Below are 27,911 nucleotides of genomic sequence, written 5' to 3' on the forward strand. Positions count from 1 at the left end.
TAAAAAGATTGTGAATTTTATAATTTTTTATCTAAAAACTAATATTTAGCTCTTGTTCTATCAATTATTTTTAATACTAAAAATTTAAGAGGGTTTGTAAATTTTGAGATGAAAAAAATGTAAATTTAAATCCCTCTTGGTAAGTTCATCTAGTACTTTTAACCATTTTCTTTATAAAAATATTTTTAAAAAAGACAAACCTTCTTATCAAAATGAGTCAAATAAATGCTCTATTTTTTTTTTCCAACTATGCTTTTTAACATAACCACTAGCTTTGGTCTAAACTTATAAAAAACTATATTAGTGTTTAGTTATTCTTAAGGCCTGTTTATTTCGTTAAAGATGCAGTTCAGATTAAAATAAATTTTTAAATAAACTAAAATTTAAGTAAATTTTATTTTTCTTTTGATATTTGATTGCATAACTATAGAATTAAAGTTTATTCAATTTTACTGTTTGTTTCATAAAAAATAAATAATATAAAAATAAAAAGTGTGAGAGAATGATATATTTTAGAAAAAACTTCAAAAAAAATCCTGTGGTTTCGCACTTTCTCACTTAGTACCCTGTAGTTTAAAGTGTATCAATTTGCCCCCCTGTGATTTTATTTTTATCTTTTCGGCAGCTTTTTTTCTTAATATTTCGTTAAATTATATACAAAAAAAACTTCATATAGCTATCTAGATTTATCTAATATTTACTTTAGTATCCTTTAATTTTAACTTTTTCACTGATTCAAGAAAAAAATAATAATAAAATTGATACTAAAAAGAGAAGAACGAAATCACAAAGGAACAAATTAATACACTTTAAACCACGAGGTACTAAAGTGAGAAAATGCGAAACCACGAGAGAAATTTTTGAAAATTTTCCTATATTATATTGAAGCATTTTAATATTTGATGGGTTTGAAATTTTTGGTTGAAACGTACGCGCGCGCACTACTGTGAGTGGGCCACGAAAATGCAGGTTCACGAAAACGCGTGCGCCAGCATGAATCCACGTAACGAAAAAGTCTAAAATATACGTAGCCTCTCCCACTAATAAGATTATCTCTCTTAAATTCATCCGTCCTATCATAATTAATAAAAAAATATTATATATATATATATATATATTATAGTAAACTATCTCTCAAATAATACAGGTGTGGATTGAAAGAGACTCTTTGATATATCAGTAACACCGTATTATTTATTAACTACTACATTTATAATTATATGCAACCAACAAATCACCACCTTAAGCATTTCTTTGTCCCAGAAACTTTTAAGCGCGTCGCTACTATCTCACCGCATAATCCCCGAGTAGGAGAGGCAAGATGAGTGTTTTACAACAGAAGCTAAATTATTTTAATATTGCGAGATAGTTGTTTGTATGTTTTTACAAATTTCACTCACCATTCCACACAGTTGATTAACCAGACAAATATGCAAGGAAAGAGGGGAAAAAGAAAAAAAGCATAAACAGAGAACAATGCAAACAACACAAATTATTTTAGTTTAAAAAAAAAAAAAAATGCCTCTCCATCTCTGATCCAAAAAGGGAAATAAAAAAGAAAAGTAATAACATGAAGCGAAAATATCTACTAAAATCACGAATCCACCACCACTTTCCCCATTCATATATCATCATCATCTGCAGCATAAAACTTGCAGGACCACTTAAAACAAAAAAAAGAAAGAGAAAGGAGAAAACATTATATTGAAGTTAAAAATCCATCATCCCAGCAGTTAAAATCAGCTCATATTATATGTGTCCAATAAACGATGTACACTGACGATCCAACGGCTCTCGTTCGCTCTTTCGACACAAGTCAAATTACGGTCGGCGGTCGCTTGCGCTCGGCCCCTTACGCAGCAGCTCTCTGGTTTTGTTTATGTACAAAATCGGACGGTGCGGATCGCAAGGCCCGGATTTTGCTCAGCCAAATCCAAACCCTTCGTTTGCTTCGTGGATCGCAAGGAGCAGCCTCTCCTGCAGCTGCTCTTTGGAGGTGTACTCTGGCAGGTCTAGTTGGTTGAAGCTGCAACAAAATAGTTGGAAAAAAAAAGGGGGGCGACGAAAATGAGATCACTTTCTGAGTAGAATGTTGAAAGGGATTAATTCATATGTTTAGCAGGAATTATTTGTTTAGTTGATTGATCCAGATGAACTTCGTTAACAGATCATTTTTGACACCTAGAACACAGGGCTAGCTTGTTTCAATTTTAAATTAAAAACTTTCTCAAGTCTTTAAACTAGAGTTTCTAACAAAATTTTAGCAACTTTTCAAGTACATGTTCCATATTGATTTCAAATCGAATGTAGGAGTTTAACTCGCACGATCACTTGCGAGTTCTAAACACTATTGTTATGATCAAAAGAATATTTATGACGGTTCATATTTACATAAAACATAGGCCTAATCGGCTTGACATTCAAATTCAATGTTCAATTACCGAAAAAAAAAAAAAAAGTCCACAATTTTAATTTGTAGTGGTTTTGTACCGAAATTGTAGCGGCTGGTCTCCTGGAGATTATTTTTTTTAAAAAAAAGCAAAAAATCATAAATTACAGCTCCAAGTTCGGAAAAAAGGGAAAGAATAAGATGATACCAGGTATGAGCGGACGGGAGATGGTGGGTGGTGCCATAAGCCTTGTGAATCTGAAACCTCTGCGAACCTGAGATTCCCTGAAGAGCACTGAATCCTTCCAATGGAACCTACGGATTCAAGTTAAATCAGTGAGAAAACTGACAAAGAAAATATACCCATTACCCATGATGAGAGGGCGGGGAAAAAAACAAATAGGTAATAAGTATAATCCTGTCGGCTAAAAGAAAGAGAGAATGTTGATGATGCTTATACTTAAAAAGAGGAGGAAGGGGTCTCCACTAATACTATTTAAGGTTAAACCACTCTGAGGGAGAATGGATGTATCAATTGCTACCCAAATATCCCTTTGATTCTCTCATAGCAGAAAAGTTTTATTACACATTCAAATGAATAGCTAGAAAGGTGACCAGAAATGAAAAATAACTGATAGAAAATATGCGAGAGTATGAAGCAGAAATAATTGGTGGGCATAGTACCTTGGAAGTGCCAGTCACAAACTGGAGGAATCGAGCTTTATCCTCCTTGCTGAAGCCCTGAACGATTTCCCAGAACCACTGGATTACAGGGGTGGCGCTGCTGTAGCCAGAATACTCTGTATTCGCTCTTAAATCGTCCACTAGAAAAAATCGACAAAAGGGGGGGGGGGAAGGAGTCATACAACAGTGTGAAAACTTTATTTTCACATATATCCGCAACAGTGTAATTTCTTGCAGCCGTTATTTCAGGCTGGACAATTTTTGAAGTATAAGACTCTACTCGTACGAAACTAAGTTACAGATTCTACAGAGGTATCGTTGTAAATATTTCAAAAGACAAAACTTACAATCAATATCCGGAAGGCCACTGATTAGCAGTTCCAGCTCTTTGTCGTTGAAGATGGATATGAGCTCCCGAGGAATCAACTCATTAAAGCCTTCTAAAAATGCATTTATTTGAGGCCTGATAGCCGTTGTTAGCCGATGCTCTGCTACTCGATTTACGTATTCGTGCTTATTTTCTTCAGTAACCCTAATATTCCGGCCTCCAGGAATCAACTCACAATCAGTCACCTGCATAGAGCGCACATATCAGCACAAGCAACTAACAGAATTTCTCACATAACGAACTATTTCTTTTACAAATATGCATATCTATAATGGGGTTACACAACTGTAGTGAAATTTTTGAATAAAGGGGGAAAAAAAATGAAACTTAAGAAGCCGCTACCTCTGCTTTCTCATAAAGTATGAGCTTCTCTTCATCAGCATCCATACTAAAGGTGAGGTCCAAAATATCACTTATATCGTTCTGTAGCATCAAAAGATAAATAAATAATTAATTAATTAATTAGTTACAGTTCAATATTGAAGTTGTCAAGTTTCAAAATATCAACAATAGGTTTAACAATAATGTAATGAATTCCAAAAAGAGAAAATGAAAAAGCATACCTCAAGCATCCATTTTAGGTTCTTATAGTAATCAGGATCGATCGCCTCAATGTCATGATAAGTAACCTTAACTCCCAGAATATGCTTGTAGAAAGATCGAGTGAAATGAACATCGAGAAGCTGGCCATCGAAGAGTGCTTTACCAACCTGGAAAACGCAGATAATGTCGCTAATACATCAGATATATGCCTAAAATTTCGTGACATCACAGATGGCACGAAAATCTAATGCTTCCCATAAATGCCTTTGCCAGATGTGTATTTACAACACTTCCCCACTAATTTACAGGGAAGTCTAGGGTATTCACAAAATTTTCAATAGAGCAAACATGAACACTACAGGTAGGTAGCTGAAAGGTTTTGCATGTGATTTTTGCCGATAAAACAATTAAAGAAAAATAAAATGAATAACAACAAAAGTTACTCACCACACGCCCAACAAACTTGAAGTATGAGAGATGTTCTGTCTGGTAAACGGAATTAGGGTTTGGTTGAAAGGTCGACTCATTACCCACAGTCGTGAATAGAAGAGCACCCTTATCAAAAATTACACGCGACAGTAACTGATACCACTCCCTGGTGAGCCCGCCAGCATCAATACCTTCCTCTCCTTGAAAATGAACGGTCAACCTACCCTTCAAATCCTGCGGTGATCGCATCCTAAGCTGGTTATATGAGTCCTCCAGTATGTACGCCCGCCGCACGGAGATACGCACCGGACCCTGATGATGATCATGCTGGTGCCTAATTTTTGATCGGAAGTGGGCCCTCTTATTGTCAAAATCGATGAATCGTGGAACTTTCAGCATCAAAGAAAATGATTTCTCAAGTAAGCCCGGATTTTGACGAATGAAGGCGTTCAACAACTTCCTGTGCTTCTCTGAGAACTTCACGAAAGCACCATGCTTCTCGTCGACATGGAAATGACTTCCTGAAGTCGACTTTGGCCCCCCACCACTTGACGTCGAGGCTTCTTCTATATCAGAAGGTGTCGAAGGTGCGTAATCTTGAACCGCCTCCGATTGGCCGGGGTGTAACTTCTCGCAAGTCACAAAGAATGATTCTATATATGGCAGTATATTTTGGGTGCCAGCTGGCAGCGGAGGAGCAACACCTGCATTTGAGGGTCCTGCATTCGCAGCAGTCGATACGATATCGGACGGGGATTCTGAGGAGCTCTCGATTTTTCCTATGCAGTTGCTGAGCTCAAGCCACAAGGATTCCAATGCTGAGTTTATATCCCACACTTTTGAAAGAGCATCAGAAAAATCCTTTTCTGGGTGTAAAAGTGGATCCTTTTTGTCCTGTAGTGTGGCAACAAGAGAGCTCAGTGACTGCAAAACCCTAAGGATTGCAGTCCCATTCGTCGAGGACGAGCTGATAAGGGCCTTTTCAGCGTCCGAATATAACTGCAGTTCATCCATCGCTCGTGCTGTTAAGTTTTGCATTGAGTGTGCAAGCTCTGTTATAAAGAGGCTGCAGTACATGGGGGCCAGAGCCACAATCTTCTTCAATACCTCACCCACCAGAACATATGCATTATCTGATAGTCTGCACATAAAATTACGCAACCAAACTGTTTAACATGATGGTTTGATATTTCACATTGACTCAAAAAAAAAAAAAAAAAAAAAAAAAAGCAAGATGATACTATATGTTTACTGCATACATACTGCAGAAACGATTTGCAGAAGCAGTCATGCAGAAGCTTCAAATTGAAGCTTCTGCTACTTGAGGCCTAAAAGCTCAGCTGAGATTTCAACCCATAGCAAAGGCTGTTTGTTATGAAATGCCCAGTTTCCAGAAATTTTTGATAGTAAAGTTGTTGTTTTAGAAGCCAAGACAATTTCCAAAACTTTACGTCTTTTGTAGGAGAAAAGTTGTATCAGAAGCCAAACATGTCACCCAGTTCCCAAGCATTTCACAAAAATTGAAGGAACATACCCTTCACGTGCAAGCAACGAACACAGTAGCCTAAGTTCAGCTTGAGGTAGGCTGAGCAAAACAGCACGCAGTGAACTTTCACCGCTATTGGCTGCTTCGGGTTTAGTCTCATGATCGATGGCAGCAGAAGATCCAGCAGCGTTGGCATTATCGTGTGCATCCTGCATGGTGCTCTCGGAACCGGAGGGTTTATCAGGAGATGCTTCGGATTTACCAGATTGATCTGAGTCGTTGTCAGCATTGACCATGACAACTTCAAGAAGGTTTAATAACTGTAACAGCAAGCGCACAGAGTGTTCAAATATGTCAGCTCAATTCACAGCAATAACAACAAGAGAACAATGTGTATAACCCTGCAGAATGATCTATTTACATAATAATCGTAATTTTCATATATGACTATCAAAAACTAACCAAAACCAAAGAAGGACAGGCAAAGAAGAAGAATCAATCAACAACTTCAAAACATAAGTAATCAATCGTTTCATCATACAAATTATTTTCATAATTCGAAAATATATGAAAATCACTAAAAATTTCTAAAAAAGCTTCCCAGTTTAAGAGAAATCAAATGGATTTGTGCACTAGATTTCACAGTAGAGCTGAAATGAGTAGTTTAGAAATGGTGTTCCATTTTCGACTACCAAATGAAGAAATGTAATTTCTCAAATACATACCCATGCGCTTACAAAATGGCCTACCCTGCGCTTACAAAATGGCCCTCTATAGCAGACTTCTGTTACACCTTACCGACTCCCCTCCATGAAAGGATGACTACCTTTAGGGTAGTTTTGTAGAAACAACACATTTACGGGGCATAAATGAAAATTCAGCTTTTGCAGTAATATATACTTTCAAATAGATGACTTTGCAGGGATATTGATGCAAGTTTCCTACCAACCAAAGTCGCATACCTGTTCAAGATGAGCTACACTCCTCATGTACAAGGGTTGATTTAAGAGACGCAGCAGCAGCACAATAGCAAAAACACCCTTCTTATCTTCCAGCCTCTGTTCTTCCATGATGATGGCCTTCCCACGCGCCTTATCAGAAGTTTCGATTTGATGAGGAAGCTCTAGGTGAAGCAAGAGTCTCGCCACATTTGGATGATTTCTGGCCAAGTATGTCAGGGTTTCTAGTGCACGGCGAGAAACCAATGGCGGCACTCCTACAGATGTGAATAAAGAGATAAGAGACAGAACAAAGTAGATTCATACATGCTTCATATAATAACTTCTATTTTCTATAGAAAATTTTAGTAGTATATTCTTAAATGCAAGCAAAACAAATAATAATCTGAAGGGTTAATTACAAATGTAACCCCTAAAGTTTGACCGTCCTCAAGAGTTTCAATTGTAACAAATTAACGTACGACGTTTGAAATTAACATAGGGGGCTCAATCGGTAATTAACCATAAATTAAATAAACACAGAAAAGAAGAAAATTGATGCATCAGAGCAAATTTTTTTAACAGGAAAGTAACTAAAATAAAATTAAAAAAACAAAATACCATCCGCATGTTGAGGACGGGAGTATGTTATGTAGCTTTGACAACCATACAATCTGAATGGGGACTCGGCAGCATCAACTGATTTACCAGAAAATCCCTGGAGATCAAGCATAAGCATATCTACCAGAATTTGCACCAAAGAAGCTCTTGTTTCTTGATGTGAACTGAGGTTCAAAAGAAGCCTCTGCAGTTGACCTTTGTACAGGGGCTGCAAAATCACAAATCAGAAGTGTCAGTAAAACAAAATCTCAAAATCACTAAGGTCAATACGGCCTAGCTAGAGCTTCTGCCGAAGTGTTTGTGTAAGCTGCTATAAGAAGAATTGATAGCTTTTTCATTAAAATCTCTTTTCTAGCTTCTTCCTTCACCAAAAATAGAAGCTTCTAATGGCTAAACGCCTGCTTTTTAAGCTTCTTTCTCATTCTTAGCTTCTCACCAACATAAAAGCTCCAGATCAATTTCCTGGTTCCTGAATGCCAAGACAGGTGGAGAGCTTTTCCAGAAACCAAGACAGGTCAAACAAGAACTAAAGTAAAAAGGCCAAGAGAAACAGTAAATTATTTACCTGAACGACACGAAGCAGCCTAATCAAAGCTTTTAGAGCATCCATGTCCACTAGAGGAGCCCCATCAGCTTCAACCATCTTGCTAGTTAATTTACGTGAAGCAGAATCTCCAGCACTTCTATCTAAACCAGAACCGCCTATTTCACCACGTCGAGAGGAATCACCCCGCCTGCTTCTCGAGTTCATGCCAAAGAGCCCGCTGTTATGATACCGGTGAGCAAACCTTTCCCGCAACATAGTAGCTTCAGCAACAAGGGCGGGAGGCAGAGTAGCCAGCAGAGTATCTGGAGAGGTCAAAAGTACCTGAAATATGCATATAGAAACTGTAAGATATCATACAGATACGACTAGTTAGCTTCTTCAGGAATCAATATTGTTCCCAAACCAACAGAACCCTCTTTTTTCTATTTTATTTTTTTTTAAAGGCAACTTCTAATTTAAAACAACTCCCAATATATCTATCATTCACCAAATATCAGGAATCGTTTTGTATGAAATAGCGCTTTCAAAGGGCTGTACGACAAACTTCAGACCTTACAGGGTATACACCTGAACAAATGATTTTGCAGAAATATACAAGTAAAAGCCCATTGAGAACTGCAGCCAGAATTGTCTATGAAATAGTTACAAAATTAAAATCAACAAGCATGTAACAAGAAATAAAGCATGAAGTGTCATTATTCCTACCTCTTCACGTATATCTGATGGAAAGGTTGCAATAATAGAAACGGCATCCATTTCAACGGGCTGCCCTTCCAATTCTCGTGATTGCTGCAGCCTTTGAGCGCGTTGCTGTGTTAAGACTTCTTCACGAATATCAGGCGGAAGAGCAGCAAGAAATTCAGGATCAATTTCTCCATCTGCCTGAGACTGCTCAGCAGAAGGCTGCCCTACTTGATTCTGACGCGAGTTAAGCACTTCAGCCCTCAGATCCTCTGGGAGTGCTTCTAGAAAAGTCGGGTCAATTGAGTCCGCATCCGCTTGCCTATCAGCCTGCTGCTCCTCTTGTAGGCCGCCCTGCTCAGCTTCTTGACTAGGGTTTTGTGGGACTTCACTGACACTCACCACAGAAATATCTCTACTGCTTATAGGCACATGTCCATCGGCACTTCCAATTTCCACCTCCAAGCTTCGAAGGCTCTCCCCAAGTGTGGCCCCACTTCCGCTGCTTGCTTGGCTTATGGCTTCTACATCTCGAACAGCAGTTTCGCTGCGTTCAAGCTGCATAGTAACCTGTTCGCTTGCATTGGGTGCATCTCTTTCTTGAAGTGAATCTCTTTCCTGAAGTGAATCACCATCTGGAGGTGCAATATCGGAAGTGTTTTCTGAACCATTGTTTGCACCTTGTACTACAGGTTCTTCTACCCTTGCTTCAGTTTCTGGTCTCTGCAATGGGTTGGGTTCATTTTCTTGGGGATGAGTTGAAGAGCCGTTAGGGTTAGAAGGTTGTTCAGGTGTAGGCCTCCTTAAATAGGAAACTAGTAAATCCTCAATGCCTTGAGGAACTGTCGGAGTATTAGATATACCACGTTGGGCCCTGTCATCCAGCCACATGTCAAAACGGTGTCCATGTCGCCCGCTTCTAATTGTTCGGAATATAGCATCCAAACGGGATGAAGTATTGTCGTGATTTCTACTCGAGAAAGCTGCATCAACTACATTGTCTGAAAATTTTCAAGATAAATGCATCAGCCAAAGAAACATCTTATTATGTTGAATTAATTGTTTGAACACTCTTAGGTTTCTTCTTCTTATTCTTACGATATATGTACATATCTACCCAGTGAGATTACTTTTAACATCTAATGTCTCCAACACATGCTAGTCAAAAACTATTTCATAAACATATATCGCTAAATCTACAAAAGTCTACCTTTATTCTAATGCGAAACCAACTTCTCCCTATGAATACGGTGACTCCCTAACTCAAGGGCAGTTAGTAAGAAACTGCACTTTTGAGAAACCTAGGAAAAGTCTGATTTTCTACATAAATAAATAGAGAGAATTTAAAGGGATATATATGTGTAGAACCCTACATCATTTCTAAACAGCAAAGAGAATTAAACCATAAAAAGATAAAACAAAGAATCAAAAAAAAAAAAAGGTTTCATGGCCCAAAAAGTTAGTGAAGCACCTGACTGTCTTTGCCGAACAAGGTGCCTTAAGGAAGAAGGCCCCTCCAACAGAGGATGTTCTAGATGGGCCCCGTGATCACCACCTCTTCCAAGGAGGTTGTATATAGACGTAGTGCGACCTTGGCGTCTCGAGCCAAATATGTCGAGAGGCAACACACGCAATGTATCACCAGGAAAATTGTTGTTCCCACCAAAAACCTCAATATGGTCAAAAACATTTATACCATTAATGCCCTCTTCAAGCCGGAGGACAACTCCATCATCATCCTCGTCCTCGTCATCATCCTCCTCTAACATGTCCTCATCAAATTCTTCATCGTCAATCTCGTGATCATTCTGATCCGTGTCAGGATGCGATATCTGGTGGACTTCATCTTCCTCCAAATCATTATTTTCTTCATCGTCATCGTCTTCGTCGTCCTCATCTTCATCATCTTCCTCAGCTTCATCTCCATCATCCCCTGACATGTCTTCATCATCATCGTCATCATCTTCATCAGCCATATCATCCTCCCTTGGAATATCAAATGTGATTTCAACGGTAGACACACCATTCTCATTGCCAGCACCATCTTCCGAATTTTCATGCATGAAATCATCTTCAGCTTCGCGATTCAACTCACGGTCATGATCCATATCATCTGTACCAGAGTCTGAACTGCCTGAATCCTGCACAGCATTGAAAGGTTCTTCCATATGGTCCGCTGCATCAGCATTATGATCAGGTTGGGATGTTGTTTCCAGGGACTGGAATCTATTACCGACAGTAAAAGATGAGTCCGGTTGATTTAGATTAGAAGCAAGATTTGAAGAATTGTTGTCCCCTCTCGCATTAAGATCAGCTGAATGAACATATTCCTTAGTAACTGATTCAAGAGCCTTAATGATTCCGGTCACAATCTTCGATGAGTCAGCATGGTCCAAGTCCAGAACTTGTAGGGTTTTCATCAACGATCGAACTAACCCAACATCTATAAACGTTACCGAAGCCTCTGCTGAAATATTTGAACCAGTCGGGGAGCGAGCAGCGAGGATATCATTAAGGAGATCAACAAATGCATTCATACTATAATTTGGAGCCTTGCATCCGCCAGATGAATCGATGAAGTCAACAAAAACATTATTAATTTCTGAAAATATCCTTCTCCGCCCCTCTGTGGAACGTATAGATGATGCCACCAAGAACTGGTTAGACCTGCTAGCTAACTTCTGCCTCCAATCTCCATCAGCCTTCTTGTCTTTCTTTTCTTTCGCAGGATAAGGGAGAAATTTGTGAAGAATATTACTGAATACGCCGCTGCTGCTAATACCTGATATGCCTGCGTCCCGACGAAGAAGAATATGAATCGAAGAAGAATAAGTCAAGAGTATCTCTGTCAACAACTTCAACAGAAAAGCAGTTTTCGCGAGGGAAGCTGAAGCCTCCTGAGCAGCAGTTTTGTTGTCGTCAGAAGAAACAGCAATAGCCTTCCCTTTACCCTTAGCTGAAGTGGAAGTGTCAATGTCCATGTCCACCACTGAGGTGTTAGTAGAAACACCTTCAGATTGATCCTCGGCTTTTGGGGGAGGAGGAACATAAGAAACAACTAAATCTAGCAAATGCTCAATTACAGCTACAAAACTTTGAGGGGATTTTCGATGAGTTTTGGCAGCCTTCGCATTCGAATCTGTGAGTTTAGCACCCTCAGCTGCTGCCGACTTATCTTTCTCGATTGCTTTGTCTTTGTCTTTGTCTTTGTCTTTGTCTTTGTCTTTGTCCTTAGTCTTCTCTTTCTCTTTCTCTTTCTCTTTCTCTTTCTCTTTCTCACGGTCTTTCAGCAACACAAGATATGGTCTATCACCTACCATCTCAATCTGACATACAGCCTGAGCAGCTCTCATAAAAACAACTGGATCCCGCGATATAACAAAAGCCAAATTTTGGACAAAACTTCGCGGGGTGACCCTAGCATTTGAATGCCTATTTGCAGCAGTTAGAAGACTATGTCGAATCTCTAACTCCATGGCTTGCTGGAGAGTGTGTGAGTCTTCTAGAATGTGCCGGATAATTGCAGCCGCCACAGCATTAAATCCTGGAAATAAGCTGGTGGTAGGCAAGCTAAGTAAAGCATGCAAGCCTCCAGAATCAAGAAAACTAACAGCAGCTGAATGGACTTTTGTGAGTGTAGCACATAACTGAAGCACCACGTGCATTGTCTCCGAAGGTAAATGGCTTTTGATACATCTGCAACAAATCTCTAAGAGCCTCTTCTGATTGTCAATATCCAAGAAACGCCTGTTCAGCGAGGATTCAAGATCCTTCTTGTTCTCTTCAATAACAACAGAAGTTTGGGTAACGGCGGTGTTTTCCTTCTTCAGAAGCTCCTGTTCGATAATTTCTGGAGTCAATTTTGGGTCAACCTGCAACATACGATCGATAGAAAGGAAACAGGCAGTGACCCACTTTGGAACCTCTGGTTTCTTGTCACCATCGAACGAGCCAATTTCCCACCCAGAAAGCAGATCCAAAGATATCTTCACCAGACCAGCTTGTGAGGCAACTTCTCGTGCAGCCACATCATCATGGAGAACTAAGGCAAGAACATGCAATAGAGCAGACAATGTAGTATGCCTCGATTGGTCAGGCACTATGCAGCAACTTTTCACGTGATCAATAATATATGTGAGAATCTTTGATCGGTGCTGGCCATCATTTTGTGAGCAAATCATCACGAGTAGATCTCGAACAGGGAAAGCTAACGATTCCTTTGTCTGGAGAAGTTTGACACATGAGGATAGTATCTCATCAACTGGAGGCAATTGAACTGTCTCCTCTTCAAGCTCAATTTCATTAGATTTTGCAGCTTCATCTTCCTTTGACGAAGAATCATTGTTCCCTAAAGACATTGCAAGAGCACGAGCCAGTTCATCATCTTCTTGAGGTTCCTCTGGGTGTGAAAACAACCAATCAGTCGCAATTTCAACACTGTTTGTTCCCACCTGCCTTAAAGCTTCTTCAGCCCTCGCCCGAGAAAAGCCCATCTCAACTATTAGTGATATTGCTGACTCGTCGGGAGGGGGGCCAGCCAAGCGTGCTCCAATATTGCCTACAACATTCTTAACTTCGACCCCCGTATAAACATGCCTCAAAATCGATATCATAGCACTAACAAACTCCATATTGCACTCAGCAAAGTGAGGATGGGTCCAGATAGGGAGCACTGCCTTTAATACCTTGGACTGAAGTGATTTTACAAGTGTTTCAGCATCATGAGGAAATGGAACAGTGCCATTTGCAATAGTTTGCTCAAGTAACTGCTTCGTCGAAGAAGAGAGAATGAAGGATGATGTAACAAGATGGTCCATAGTTGTAGCATAGCTGGCCAATGGACCATACAACCAAGAATAATCATTTTCTTCCTTTTCCTCCTTAGAGCTCATACTATCGGTCTCCATTGGAGAAGCAGGGACCCAGTTTACTGCAAAGAGCAACTGACTAGTGGCTTCGAAGGTGGTTAAGATTGCATTAATAACGCCATGGCCGTAAAAGCAGTTTACTATTATTGGATTACATGATTCGGGCCTGTCTAAGAGAAAGCCGTCGATAAATTCAATGACTTTCCCAAGGTATCGGCATTTCGTGGTTACAGAGACCTCCCTTTCAGTTGGACTTGCATGCCCTTCAAAGTTCAAGTGATCCAATACAATGGAGGACATAGTAGTAGCAACAGAAACAACAGAAGGGGATATATTCACAGGATTATTTTCACGACGAGAAGTGAGCAGCATTGCTTTCCCAACCTCCGTGAAAAGATGGTTGATGTGGTAAGACAGTGATCTCATCATGTCACGGCAAGATAAATAATAAGATCTCCTTTTATCCTCTTCTACCTTGCTGCTACTGCTACTAGTACTTGCATCGGCAGGAGTGGATTGCTCACCTTGGGAACTTGACAAAAGCCGCAAACTTGGAAAATTGTCTGAACTGAGTCTATGTGAACTGCCACTAGCAGTGCGGCCAAGATCCCGATATATATTAATGAGGTCAGAAACTTGAGATTCTATGCTCCACCCTGATGCCCTCCGCCTCAACAAAGGATCCAGATATTGCCTGAACGAGCTAAATCGATTATCTTCAGATTCATCTGCAGTTGGGTCCACCCGCTGTGTGTCATTTGCAGAAGAGGATGAGTCAGCATCTGTCTCAATTTTTGAGTCTTCAAGAAGGGCAATTTGCCACAGAACTTCTCGGTGGACCCGTCCTATATCTTTGAGTACATCCCTGCTTGTGTCTCCAAATTCAGTGAGTAACGCACTCATCCAACGATTATCCTTCAAAGCACCAAGGAAAAGAAGGAACTCAACAACAAAGAGAGAAGAAAAGATTCCATTATCCGGTACAGCTTTGGGGTCCAGAAGAAATGAGCCAGAAGTTGAAGTAAACCCACTTAAAGCTTTTTTCAGATGCTCCCTTAAAGAGGAGGCAAATGCGCGCGCGAGAGGCACAGAGTGATGCTGTGTGAAGCCCTTGAAGACCACAGTGCTATGCAAAGCGATTGGCATCCCTTCAGATGACTGTGTAATGCTGGGTCTAAGGAGAAGCTTTAGCAGAACTTCAACACCTCCTTTCTCTACAAACAATCTGCAAGTCTCGGAATTTTCCATCGTTCGATGAACCAAAACCATGACATGAAAAATGCATAGCTGCACAAACTGCTCATCGCTGATGCCATCGGAGCCAGAGTTCATGGAACTCACTAAGTCATGTCCTTCACTTGCTTTGTTTTCAATATCGGTCTCCATGTCGGTGCTCTCGTCCTTGCTTTTGTCTTCCCCAAAGGACGAAATCTTGTTAATAATTTCTATTATTATATCAACACCGGTGCTTCTTAAAGAAGTTACATGACGAAGAAGCTCCTCCACTGCATTTGCTAAAAGGACAACACCTTCATTCATAGCCACCAAATATTTCCTGCTAGTGAATGTCTCTATGAGAAACCTCAAGGCAGAAGTCTCCTTAACAGCATCCAGTCCTCTATTATTGAGACATATTGCACCGAGGCCATTAGGAACACAGATTAGGGCCTTGGATGAAGGCAGTATACCAGCAACAACTGATGAGAGAAATGCATCTGGAAGACCAAGTTCATTCAAAGCAGGAAAGCATGTCGGGTCCTTGTGAATTATCTCACTCATAACAGTTACTGCTGAGAAATAAATGTCTCCTCCAAATTTGTTTACGTTACGGAATATTAGAGAGAGAGAACCGGGTAAGGAACTATCAAGGGTATTCTGAGATCTATTTGAATTTGCTGGAGAGTATGTCGCAGAACCCAATGCCTTAAGCAGGACCTTTATTAGCCGCTTCTGTGTGTACAAATGATCTTCATCAATTGCCATTGCATTGTTGTCATCAACATTCCCAATCACTCTCTGAACTTCAATCTGCAGTCTATTAGTCAAAAGCTCAATCCCTCCCAAATCTTTGAATAAGGAAACAGCGGGGCTACTATACTCCATCAGTTTTTGAAGGGTCTTCACTGCTAAAGAAACAAGGTGCATATGAGCTGGATCATTATCTTGTAATAGGGGCAACAGAGGAGGGACCATTCCCGACCCCCTTATAGCACTCCCAGAGCTTGAAGATGAAAGAACGTGTAGTAGAAAGAATTGCAGAAGAGCTTCAACGAATAAGGGAGAGGACGGATCATCATTAGGGTTTTGAAGAGATAAAATAGCTTTCTGAAGAACACTTAGAAGCACCATGCGGTTCCCACCAGCCGCAAATATGCTTGAATTATTTAGAATCCGGGCCCGCTCATGGGATGATGCGTATGCAGCTAACTGGGCCCCCAATGCCAGCATGGCAAGGGCCCTAACAGAACCAGGAACAGAATCTTCAGAACGCACGAGACTGATTAATTCATTTGTGTATTCAGGCTCATTCGCAAAGAAAGACACGATCTCATCGTGAGCATCATTTGATTGGACCAAGACTATAAATGCAAGCAGGCTGATTCGACTGTACGTCCTGCATACCCTGGTAGAGCGGAAAGCACGTGCGTATCTTATCCTCGTCAGCAATGAGAACCGGTGCTCTAAAGGTACATTGTATTGCTCGACGATTTGCTTCAAGATGGTTAAGTCATCCTCCTTTCGAAGATGTAAATCCGGTATATGGATGACACACATATTAGAACCCAAGTTGAACTCAAAATGAAGGGTCGAACCCAAACGGTATTCGACGCCATCGGATTTACTACTCTCTGTATCCAATGGGAAGAGGGATAATCCTTCATGCTGGTTATGCTCGTTTGCTGCAACACATGAATGTAAGCCCAAGCCTTCTTCTTTACTCCCCCAACCCTGTGCAAGTGAGAGGAGATGGCTATTTATAGAGCCACATGAGATCAGCTTTCCACTCACATGTATCTTGGAGAAATTCATTTTGACCAGTGCAGATAGGGTTTCCAAAGCAGCTATTAGAATCTCTGGGTCCGTGGATGCAAGTAATAGTTTGAAATGCTGAACCAGAAAAAAAAGAAAAAAGACTGTCAATGTTCTGTTGTAAAGAGATATTATATTATCTATAACAAATTATAGAATTATTGTATATGCCCTTGCAAGATCTGAAATTTTATGTATGCCCTCTATAAAGTTTGTCTTACAAACGTACAGTCTTGTTCTTACAAACAATGCCACCATCACAAAACCTTTTTGCAACATTGCAAACTCCAAACCCACCACCCTCAGCCCTCATCCCTACCCCCACCCAAAAACAAAGAAAACAAAAAAAAAAAGAAAAAAAAAAAGGGAGAAGGGGGGTGGGGGATTCTTTAACTATGAGGGCTATACATGAAATTTTGGATTTCACAGTCCCCATTTAAAATAAAACCTAAAGTAACTGCATAACCGTAAAGGCCATCAAGATGCGAGAGTTTAATATGTCAACTTACCTCAAGACCGCCAAAGGAAGTCTTATTGGCGCAATTTTCTAAAATAATTTGCATCACTCTTAGAATTTGTATGACAGAGTTTTTGGGAAACGGATCTTCCTCCGAGATATTATCAGAGAGAAGAAGGTCCTTTCTAGAAGAGAGATATGTCTTGAAGTATGTGTCAAAATGCATAAATAGCGGCCTCCAGTGATGAAAATTACCCTGTAATCAAATCTCAGAATAATAAGATCACAGTGAGGTGAAAACCCTAACATAGTTTATACATACAAAACAAATGAAAATGCACCTTGTTGTATTCCCAACGGAAACCGGAAAGAGGTATTGCAATGTCATGTAATGGGCTTTTAATTACCCTGTCAATGAAAGCTTTAACTTTTGGCGGCTGCAAACACCAAATGGCAGATATGAGTTTTCTAGTAACAGAAACAAACATGTTCATAAATTTTTTTTTAATAAGAAACACCATCCCTAAAGGGATGAAGGTGCATTCTATACACTAACAAATACAAAAGCTGGAAAATGCTCATAATTGTGAATTTGACAATCTACCATTAAGGTCCTGGTCAAAAGCAATCCAAAAATATCACCCAGACAAAAGATCTGGCAAATTTTATGAGACTAAACTAAACTTTAGATATAGGCTGGATTGGTAAGTCTTTCCATTTTGCCAGTGTCACAATTTTTTTGAGACAAAAGTGTGTGATGTAAGTGCTGATCTGACTTGAAATATTAAAGGGTGGAGGCATGTTTTTCACCGTACTAAATACTAATCCGTATAACAGAAAATGGGCCTTGATGTGCCAAAGCCTGTTGGATCAGGAAAACCATCACACAGGTGAGGCCTAGTCTTGCAGATAAGTAAAAAACTTTTAGAAGTGGCAACCTTGGACCAACATGATGTAAGATGCAGTTGGAAGTGACCAACTAGCAGATTGATTCTGTGTTTAAAACCCACATTTCTTTACTTAAAGAAGAAAAAAAAACAAAACAAGAAACACCTAACAAAACAAAGTCTAGAATAGGGTAGCCTGGTCATTGTAATAGTGAGCAAAAATATGCATTAACACAACATATCATTAGCTAAGTTAAGCTTAATAATTGACATTTCTTCCCTAAAATGATATAATCAATCAGCTTAAGAATTGACATTTCTTCCCTAAAATGATATAATCAATCAGCACTCAGCAGCACAGAAAAGACTTGCACAAATTGCAGAAAACCATTCAATCATGCTAAACCAGGAAGCTTTCTGAAGCACAAGTATGGTAGATAGGTCAGCATTAGATTATCATAAGTTCTAGCTTTTAAACTTCAGCAGATGAGAACTACTGCAATGATTACAAATAGATGACATATATTGAGCCCACACATAGGCAACTAACCAAGTAACCCCGAAAAAAAAAAGAGATAAAAAAATTGTGACATATGCAGTGCACCTATTAAAAAAAAAAAATAATTCCTTTCCTCTTTGATAGTAAATCAAGAAATTTTTTATCACAGAAGTAATTTATATGATGAGCTGGTCTATATTGGCCACATGCCAAAACAACGGAGACACCCAAATAGATATTGGCATTGTTAGGCCCACTTGCTCTGATTTGGAGCTCCTCAAAACCCTTTTTTTTTTTGCAGTTGCACATGTGAGCGACTATCCAAGTAACTTAAGTCACAAAGCTCTACCAAGCTTTCAGAAAATACGTTCTAGCATAAAAGGAAATTATGATAAAAGTTTGAACACGGACATTCCAAGTATGAAGTGCCATGAAGTTTAAAAGCATGGAAATAACTAGTTTGTTATAATACATAGTTATATTGCACTAAAAATTCAAATTTTCGAACTTAAAGCACATCATTAATAAGGTAACAGTTTCAACTGCCAGCTACGATCACATGCATAGGTAGCCACTAGCTAGCAACATGCCTCTGAATTCAAAACTATCTAAATACACAAATTCTATTACTTTTACAGTGCATGAAACACGAGTAGCAATAGGAATTTTGTTTTTTACTTATTTAGTCGTACTAACAACTGACATGTACTTCCCCTCTCCCAAGTCACACCTCTGTACTCTGTAGAATTGTAAACTGCAAACTTTGCTAAAAATTTTCGGTGTTAACTTAAAACATGTTGACCTAATACCTTTGCTTCACATGGATATGAAGTACTTCAGCTTTTGTGTCCAATAATGGGACCGATGAAACCGTTTAGAAGGATGAACTATCTATGGGATGCCAAAAAGCCAGCTTAACGCACAAATTATCAAATCAAAGAATTTGATTACTTTGCTTTTTTTAGGAGCTTTACCTGCATAAATAGGCACCGGCAGTAATTATAACCACTTAGAAGTGAGAACCCCACAAAACTCATTAATAGTCATGGCCAACATTGGGGTACCCTAAAAGCTCTAAGAGTTTACACGGTGCCACGAAAAAAAAAAAGAAAAAACATTATTTTAGATTCACTTACATAATGTTTTTCCAGCCAATAACAATATTAACTTCAAAAATGGAACATTTCTATACTTCCCATCTTTTCCGGCCTAAAATATAGGACAATTTGCACAATCTACGTTATGACACATGGTGAGATACTCTAGTCACTCAGATACCCATTGAGAACATATTATGTGCAGAAGAAGTAAAATAAACGGTCAAAGAATCCACCATCATCACATCTGTCAACCCTAGATTTAGTTTGCTTTTCACGACCAGTGTTTGAAAAGGCGCAAAAAGCAAAAAGGCCCAAAGACCTTATGGAGCCTAGGCGCGAGGCGCACCGCGAGACGCGCGCCTCAAGAAGGTGAGGTGCATATCTAATAAAAAATAAAACACTCTTAACAAGCCTATTTTAAATGAATGTTTTATGTTAAAAAATTCTAAAATAGCTATACAAAAACAAAATAACCATAAAAAAGTAAAGAAATCGCATGCATAAATGTTATTAGCCTAAAAATAAAAAAATTATATTTCAACTTTCAACTTAAAAGTGCTGCTGCTTCTTGTTTCTTGTCGCTGCAACTTATTGCCATTGGGGGTGGAAAAGAGAACGACCAAGAGAAAAGGGAAAAAAAACGTCCAATTAGAATTTTTTTTTAGAAAAATCCTTAACATTTTAGAATATATTGAAGAAACTCAAAACCCGAAAACCCAAACCCTAAACACATTAAACGTAAATATCACGAGGCGCGTCTGAGGTGCGGACCTCACTCCTTGAGGCGCCGAGACTCGTGCCTTGCGCCTAGGCGCTGAGATGCGCGCCTGGGGTGCGCCTTTTCTAACACTGGTCACGACATCTACATTAATTCTTCCCCAGAGCAAATGATTAGAACCCCTTTTTTTCTCCTTAAGAGTTCCAAATAATCGGCTCGAAGACCAAAACCCCAAACTAAAAAAAGCTTTCCTGCAACTAAAGAAATTAGTTCTATCCCAAAAACTTCTTTGAAGTAGCATGCACTCCATAAATAGGCAAGGCAGGTAATCTCAAACCCTACTTAAATCTACAAACTAAAATTAGATGTCTTTTTGAGTTCCAAGCACTAATTTGAAAACTTGCACGCAGATTCAATGCCCTCAAAATTTACAACCAAAACAAAAAGGGCAACCAGAGAAAAACAGCATCCTGAACTCGCAAAACCGAATCTGCAAATTCGGAAACGATCCAACTCAATCAAGAATTACTACTCCAATCTACAAACTACAGTTACTACCGCAGAAACTCCGCAGACTACAGTAACACTAGATTCAAACGACAAGCAGCATATCAACAACAGTGCTCCACCGCAATCGAAAAACATCTAAAGATAACAACTAGGGCATCGATCTAATCAAGGGCTCACCGGCTCCGACTCCAGCTTCAGGGCGGGCGCCGCCGACATCCCCCCGGACAAGATCTGCTGCAGCCGCAGGGAAAAGCTCGCCGACGACCTGTTCCCGGCCATCGCCGCTCCCAGATCACCTATATCCAAACCCTAGCCCAACAAATCACCAAAAAACCCTAGAAATCAGAGTAAGAACCGCAGATAGGGCCAAAAATGATCGGGAAAAAGGGGGAGAAAAAGCGACATACCTAGAAATCGCGAGAGAGGGCGAAACTAAGGGCTTGGTCACGACGATGATCAGTCGATGATGCTGATGATGCTGATGATGCTGATGCATACACATGGATGGAAAGAGAGAGGGGCGGTGTGGAGAGGGGGTGAGGGTGAGGGTGAGGGTGAGGGGGGAGGAGAGAGAGAGAGAGAGAGAAAGAGAGAGAAAAGGGGGAGAACACGCCACCAAAGAAAAGAAACACACAATAGGGCGAGAATTATATATACGGGTTGATTTATATAGGAGAGGTGACATACAGTAGGTCGGCGTATATGTGCGTGCGCGATGCATCAGAGAGAGAGAGAGTTATTGGGTTCGGGTGTGTTCGCGAAACACGTGTGGGTTCGGGTTCGAGTGATCAATTAATGGGTGGTTTGGGTTCGAGCCCGAGTCCGAGTCTGATAGTATTGGATTCGAATATGCTTTTCCTTTCTTCTATGGCTAAATTACAAAAACCCCCCTTATAAATACTCCTCTTTTTTATTTTATTTTTTTACTTTCAAAAATCTATATTTTTTCCTCTCAATGTTGCAAGTTGTTGCATTTAGTACCCCTCCATTAGCATTATTTTTTATAATTTATATTAAAATACCCTTCAAAATAATAAAAATATATTAAAAAAAAAATTTTCTTATAAAAAAAGTAAGAGCGATTTGATTATTCTGCCCATTTTATGAACGACGTACCCTTATAAAAATATTTTTTAAATTTTAAAAGACAAAATATGATTTTTGAAAGTCACGGAGCAAAAGCGAGAAAACGAATATTTACAGCTCAAGATTTTATATAATTTAGCCTTTTTTATTTTTTTATTATTATTAAATAGCAATATCCAAGGTGACTTGGGGTGTTTGTTCCTCAAAAAAAGGNTAATTTTTTTTAAAAAAATTATTTTTCAAATTTTATAGTAAATTAATATTTTTGTTTTTTAAATTTCTTTAAGAAAATAAAAATGCTAGTTTTTTATAAAATTTGGAAAGAAGCTTTTTAAAATTTTATATTTTTTTTAAACCAAACGGATGAAAAATTAGAGATGAGATTTTTCAGGAAAATTTTTTAAGTCAGATAGAATTTTTATTATTCTGTTTATTTCCGTACGTAATATTGCGTTATATAGATTGCGATGAATCGATTACGATATATTTTCTGCGATCTCCGAAGAATGTATAAGCATATCCTTACATATTTTTATCCCAATTCTATTTTATTTAATAGCGTTGGATAGACCTTGATACTAAACTAAGTCTCTGTAACATGTGGTGACCGGTGAGATCAGATTCAATTCGGGATTATTATAGACAAAATATGTAACACATTATGAGAAAGTATGATTTGAAAAAATATTAATTTTATGTTCTATAAATGTGATATTATATTATGCATATGGAATGCTTCAAGATAGTAGCTTCACCCCAACTCATTTTCACCAATAGTATTATAGATAATATTAAAATAAAAAGGCAAAATAAAAATAAAATACAAATAAATCTTATACATTAAAAATGTATAAAACTGATCTAAACTATATACCATTTTGAATCCACTATCCGATTTTTCAAATTATTTGATTTGAGTCAGTCGACAATACTCTTACTGCAAAGTTTAAACTATTTTCTTACTTTAATGAATTTGTAAATACAGAAATTGCATAAAGTATATCAACTAAAGCTGTAAAGATAAACGACACATTCAAATATTGAAGTTAAAGTGTCGTTGACTAACTCAAATAAAATAAATTAAAAATTTTTATAAATTTGGCTGTTGATTCAAAATTGTTCATAATTCAAATAAGTTTTATACGTTTTTATTTAAATCGTATTATAAATTTTCAGTTTAAAGCCCAAAGCAGAGGCCTAGTGGGCGTTTTAATGATCCAATCACAGCCCATGTTTTAGTAATCTTATTTTTAGCTTTTTTTCGTTTAATTTTTCAGATATAATTCTATTACATGAAAAATTACTTCAAGGTAACATCTTAAATAAGGAGAAAATATTCTTGTAAAGCTCATTTGATGTGGGGAATTTTTTTTTAAAATTTTTGGCTAAACATTGCAATTATTGTATAATGTAATGTTTATTCCTGAGCAAATCCGGCCCGACACACGCAATCCGACCCGCGCCCGACCGGCTTTAATCGGGCCGGGTCTAAATATTAGATAGCGGATTACCCTCCGTTGTTCGGTCGTAAGTCATTACAATTGCCTTGTAATTGTAATTGCGTGTAAATTTAAATTCAGTATTTTGACTTCATGAATCTGAATTCAATGGAACTACATAAGAAGGCTCAACTATATTTGTTAAAACTACGCTTAAATAATAACTTTAAATAAAAAGTACGCTCACTTCTCTAATAAACTTTTAAACATAAAATATTATTTTTCCCTACTTAGAAATTATTTATAGTTACAGTAATTTCTACTACATCTGACCAAATAAAATACATATAATTATAACTGCTGTGTTTTCAATTACAATGCATTTGAAAATTGAAACTACATCCAACCAAACGGCCTTCTTACACTAGTTGAGCTCTTTTTAATTTCTTTCCACTCTATTGTATAGTTGTTGGTTGAATGTTCTTGTTATATGGATAAAGTTTGAAGTTTAATTCAAATTCAAATCTTAATACTCAAATTTGAGTTGGAATTTCATTGAAAGGAACATGAATTTAACACCTCTTACATAAGTAAATAATATCCAACAAGTCCAAAGATGGAATTTTTTTTAAAAAAAAAAAAAAAAAAGTTAGGATTATTTGGAGATATTTAGAGGTTCCAAGCTCATCACTTTGCGCGCCAGCTGAAGCACAAGAATCTCTGCACAAAAAAAAGAAAAAAAAAAAAGAAAAAAAAAGTGTTGCTTTAGTTTTTTGTGCTAAAAAAAGGGGAAAAAAAAAGAATAAAGTTGCCAAAAGAGAATAGTTGTACAAGCATAAGTCCTAAGGCTTTAAATAAAAGATTAGAGGACACGTCGAAAGGCATGTTCGGATGTCGGAATAAGTTATTTCGTGCGATATTGTGCGATACAGAGATTTTCTTTTATTATTGTAATCTAGGAGTTTGAATTTCGCTACCACGAAATCTTAATAATTTTAAGACTATATTACACTTTTAGTTCTCAAACCACATAAGGCGCATGACATAATTTTGCTTTTTTGTGAGTTCTGGCTCAATTTTTCTGAATTGTTGCAATCAAATCTCATAATACAACTTAGTTGACTAAACACTGATATATCGTTAATGCTGACGTGATGTAACAGTATTGTGATTGATGACACGACAACGATTAAGCTGCTACATTTACTTTCACATCAGCGACACGTCAAAATTTATCTACTAATTTGGTTTCCGAAACTTGATTACGATAACTTAACGAGTAAGAAATTGCAATAAATTAAAGTTTTGAGGTCAAAAAGTGTAATTTAGTCAAATTTTAATTTCTTGGGATAGTAGGTTTCACCTCGGGGGGGTGATTTATCATATTTCTACTCTCCGTCGTTCGGATGCCCTAAAATTTCACTCGAAAACCGATAGCGAGTATCGACCGTCCCAAACGCAAATGGCAAAGGGTTTGGTGGTTGATACTCGAGATCCCAAGTTCGAAACCTAATTGCTTTACATTTCTAACTAAGTTTATTTCTAAAAAAATGAACGAAGCATATAGCTATGCTAAGCTTTCGAAGCTGAACATTTGGATCAAGAACATTTAACCATATCTTGCAAGGATTAGGGCACACCTTTACTCGTGGGCTACGATCGTAGTCGCGGCCGATCGTCGGACACGGCGGCTCGAACATAGGCGATTGCCGGTCCTCCCTCAGCTTCTCGAAAATGCCAGTGTATTTGTCTCCCGATTTGGGATTGCTTTCGTCCCATTTACCGAATGGCGGCACCACGAATTCTCGCTCCGGCTGTCGTAATCGCATTTAGGAAGTTAAACACCATAGAATTACTAAACATAAGTACACTTTGCTAATCAAACAAGATGTTTGGTCCCCTCTAGTTTGTACTTGTTAGCTAAGCATTTGTCGATATCCCCTCAACTATCATTTGTTTACTATTGATGAAATAACTAGAATCGAAACGAGCAAAGTTCGCGGTCTTTTTACAAAATGCGAAGTCGAGAACATTACCGTTACATTGCCTCGGCCACCATGCCGCCTTCTAGGTCGTTCCGGAGTTTTCGCATCATGCCCGTGAGCTTGAGATCGCACTCCGCAGCTCACTTTGCTTCCCCTAGTACTTTGCGAGCTGTTACGCTTCTGGCGAGGATCCGCTTCTTGCTTCCTCGCGTCCTTCGGTTTCCGAGCTCCAGGTTCGGTGCCGAGAAACGCTTCTGGGTTCTGTGTCGGATCATTCGGGTTGATCATCCTTCCGGGGGTTCTATTCGTCCGCGCGTTGTCGAAGTATTGGGTGTAACTGACGTTGTCGGCATTTTCCCACTTGCCGAATTCGGGTACGCGAGCTTGCTGCTTCATCCAACGAAAAACAAGAACACAACAGCATATAGAATGAGCTTTCGATTAACCGTAAATTCGACGACCAATGTCGACAATCAATGCCTTTCGATTCACCGTAAATTCAACGAAACGAGCAACGTATCGAACGAGCTTACGATCCAAAACAAGAGCCAAGTGCAACAGTGGAAACACAACTCAATCCTACGTTACGAAATTGGCGACACGACATCTAGCTAAAAACTTGCATCAGAGAACTTCAACCATAATCCTTATATTCTCATAAGTTTCAACCATGATCTTACTTTTCTTACAAGTCTAAAACATAATCGAAAACGATTACTTTTAATGCCAAATTGGAGTACTATACCTGTAAAACTTTAGCATCACTCCAAAGTCGAAACTCTTTCGAATTACTACTTCAATGAGATATCCGCAAAGTAATCGACAACTACGCTTCGACAAGTAACCAAAACCCTTCATTTAAGAACAAGAAAAAGGGTAGGTGTCCTAATATATGCACAAGGCAAAACAAAGAGGCTGTTTGCATGGTATTTACTGAACGATTACGCGTGCGACGACAAAATGAAGGAGATAACATAGTAATTTGTTATATAATTGAAAGTAAAATCACAACATATATATATATATATATGGTTTTATCCTTGAACCTCCACAATATCATGATTCAGTGCTAATATAATTTTCTTGTTTCAGGTACTCTGCATAATCTAAAGCTCAAATACACATAAACCTGTTCATCCCTCTCACTATGTAATATGTATATATGTTTTTAGGCTAGAAAATAAATATTTCACAAATTTGCCAAATTAAAACATTTCACAATTGAAATGCATGCACACCAGTTGTAGATTTTAACTTCATGAGCTTATTATTATTATTGTTAATAATACCCAATTCCAAGTAGTTTCACCTCCTCCACACAAATCAAATTAAAAAAGAATGTTTAAAATTGATACAAACCCTTCTCAAAACCAAACCATAACACCCAATTCCAAGTAGATTCATTGAGCAAAAAAAACAAAAAAAAAAAACACACCAAATTAATATCAAAAAATGGATAATTGTTTAAAAGAGAAACCTTTAACATTGTAGAGAGAGAGAGAGAGAGAGAGAGAGAGAGAGCACATGAGCTTCTTATTATTATATCAATTATTATAGCAAAATACTCACTAATAATCCAATATAAGAATCATCAATAGAAGAGCTACCTCCTCCACAACAATCAAATAAAAAAATGTTTAAAACTGAAACAAACCCATATCAAAAACCAAACCTTAATTAACACTCCATTCAAAGCATCAATGAGCCAAAAAAACAACAAATTGATAGCAAATAATCACAGGGTGAAAAGAAAACCCAAGTGCCCAAACTCTTTACCCCATAAAAAAGTAACCATTTTTAGCAATAGTCAATAGAGAGAGAGAGAGAGAGAGAGAGAGAGAGAACACACCAATCACATTAAAATTGTTAAAAATTGAAAGAAACCCATCTCAAAACCAAGCCTTAAGCACTCCATCCAAAGCATCAATGGAGCAACAAAACAACAAATTGGTAACAAATAACACAAAATCACACAGTAAATCCCAGAACCCAAGTCCCCAAACACTTCACACCCCCCTCCAAAAAAAAACCTTTTTTCTTAGCAATTTAGAGAGAGAGAGAGAGAGAGAGAGAGGGAGGGGGCACATCAATCAAATAAAAAATGTTAAAAGTTGAAGCAAATACATCTCAAAACCAAAACCATACCACTCCATCCAAAGCATCAATAAAGCAACAAAACAACAAATTGATTGCAAATAACACAAAATCACACACTAAATCCCAGAACCCAAGTCCCCAAACACACACAAAAAAAACCCTTTTTTTTAGCAATTTAGAGAGAGAGAGAGAGAGAGAGAGAGAGAGAACTCACAGCCATTAAATCACTAGTCCCAAAACTCCCAAACTCCCCCAACAACAAGAAGAAGAAGCAGAACAAGAACCCAGTGCTCAAAAACGGCTAAAGGTGCCTCCTTTCTCCTCCCCACACGCTTCTCCCTTTTCCATATATATATATATATATATATATATATAGAGAGAGAGAGAGAGAGAGAGAGAGAGAGAGAGAGGAGTCATGGATTCAACAGGTTTGAAGCATTCTACGGAGTAGCGTAGCAGTGGGAATGAAGAGAACATAATAATAATAATAATAATAATAATATTATTATTATTATTATTAGCGTACGTT

The 27,911-nt window shown here is 38.3% G+C and overlaps 2 protein-coding genes across 3 annotated transcripts; both read right to left on the minus strand.

Annotated features, from left to right (window-relative positions):
- LOC109725983 (E3 ubiquitin-protein ligase UPL2-like) lies at positions 1,567-21,333 on the minus strand (the record flags this gene model as incomplete). The annotated part of the gene is given in 17 exon segments (XM_020255402.1): positions 1,567-2,026; positions 2,598-2,704; positions 3,074-3,213; positions 3,421-3,646; positions 3,804-3,884; positions 4,025-4,171; positions 4,452-5,574; positions 5,968-6,239; positions 6,882-7,135; positions 7,479-7,686; positions 8,044-8,346; positions 8,731-9,707; positions 10,178-16,682; positions 17,114-17,317; positions 17,403-17,498; positions 20,953-21,084; positions 21,183-21,333. Coding segments are annotated over 16 exon segments (10,848 nt in total). The 3' UTR covers positions 1,567-1,923.
- LOC109725727 (RPM1-interacting protein 4-like) lies at positions 23,827-27,784 on the minus strand. 2 transcript variants are annotated; one of them, XM_020255044.1, is made up of 4 exons: positions 27,597-27,784; positions 25,337-25,672; positions 24,941-25,114; positions 23,827-24,020 (listed from the first exon to the last, which is right to left on the minus strand). In XM_020255044.1, exons 1-4 carry the CDS (start codon positions 27,600-27,602, stop codon positions 23,988-23,990), a joined length of 549 nt encoding a protein of 182 aa, XP_020110633.1. In that variant the 5' UTR covers positions 27,603-27,784; the 3' UTR covers positions 23,827-23,987. The 2 variants fall into 2 exon arrangements, with proteins under 2 accessions (XP_020110633.1, XP_020110632.1); XM_020255043.1 differs by lacking the exon at positions 27,597-27,784 and having other exon boundaries at positions 25,337-27,553.

This window comes from Ananas comosus, linkage group 20 (genome assembly GCF_001540865.1).
Source record: "Ananas comosus cultivar F153 linkage group 20, ASM154086v1, whole genome shotgun sequence".
NCBI classification, from domain to species: domain Eukaryota; kingdom Viridiplantae; phylum Streptophyta; class Magnoliopsida; order Poales; family Bromeliaceae; genus Ananas; species Ananas comosus.

What these genes read in the sequence shown, in the direction of transcription:
- LOC109725727 (XM_020255043.1), bottom strand. Translation starts at nt 25,681, where the DNA reads ATGAAGCAGCAAGCTCGCGTACCCGAATTCGGCAAGTGGGAAAATGCC. An exon ending in GTGGCCGAGGCAATGTAACG is followed by an intron (nt 25,115 to 25,336) that starts GTAATGTTCTCG and finishes CGATTACGACAG; the next exon opens with CCGGAGCGAGAATTCGTGGT. An exon ending in ATCGTAGCCCACGAGTAAAG is followed by an intron (nt 24,021 to 24,940) that starts GTGTGCCCTAAT and finishes TTTTTTGTGCAG; the next exon opens with AGATTCTTGTGCTTCAGCTG.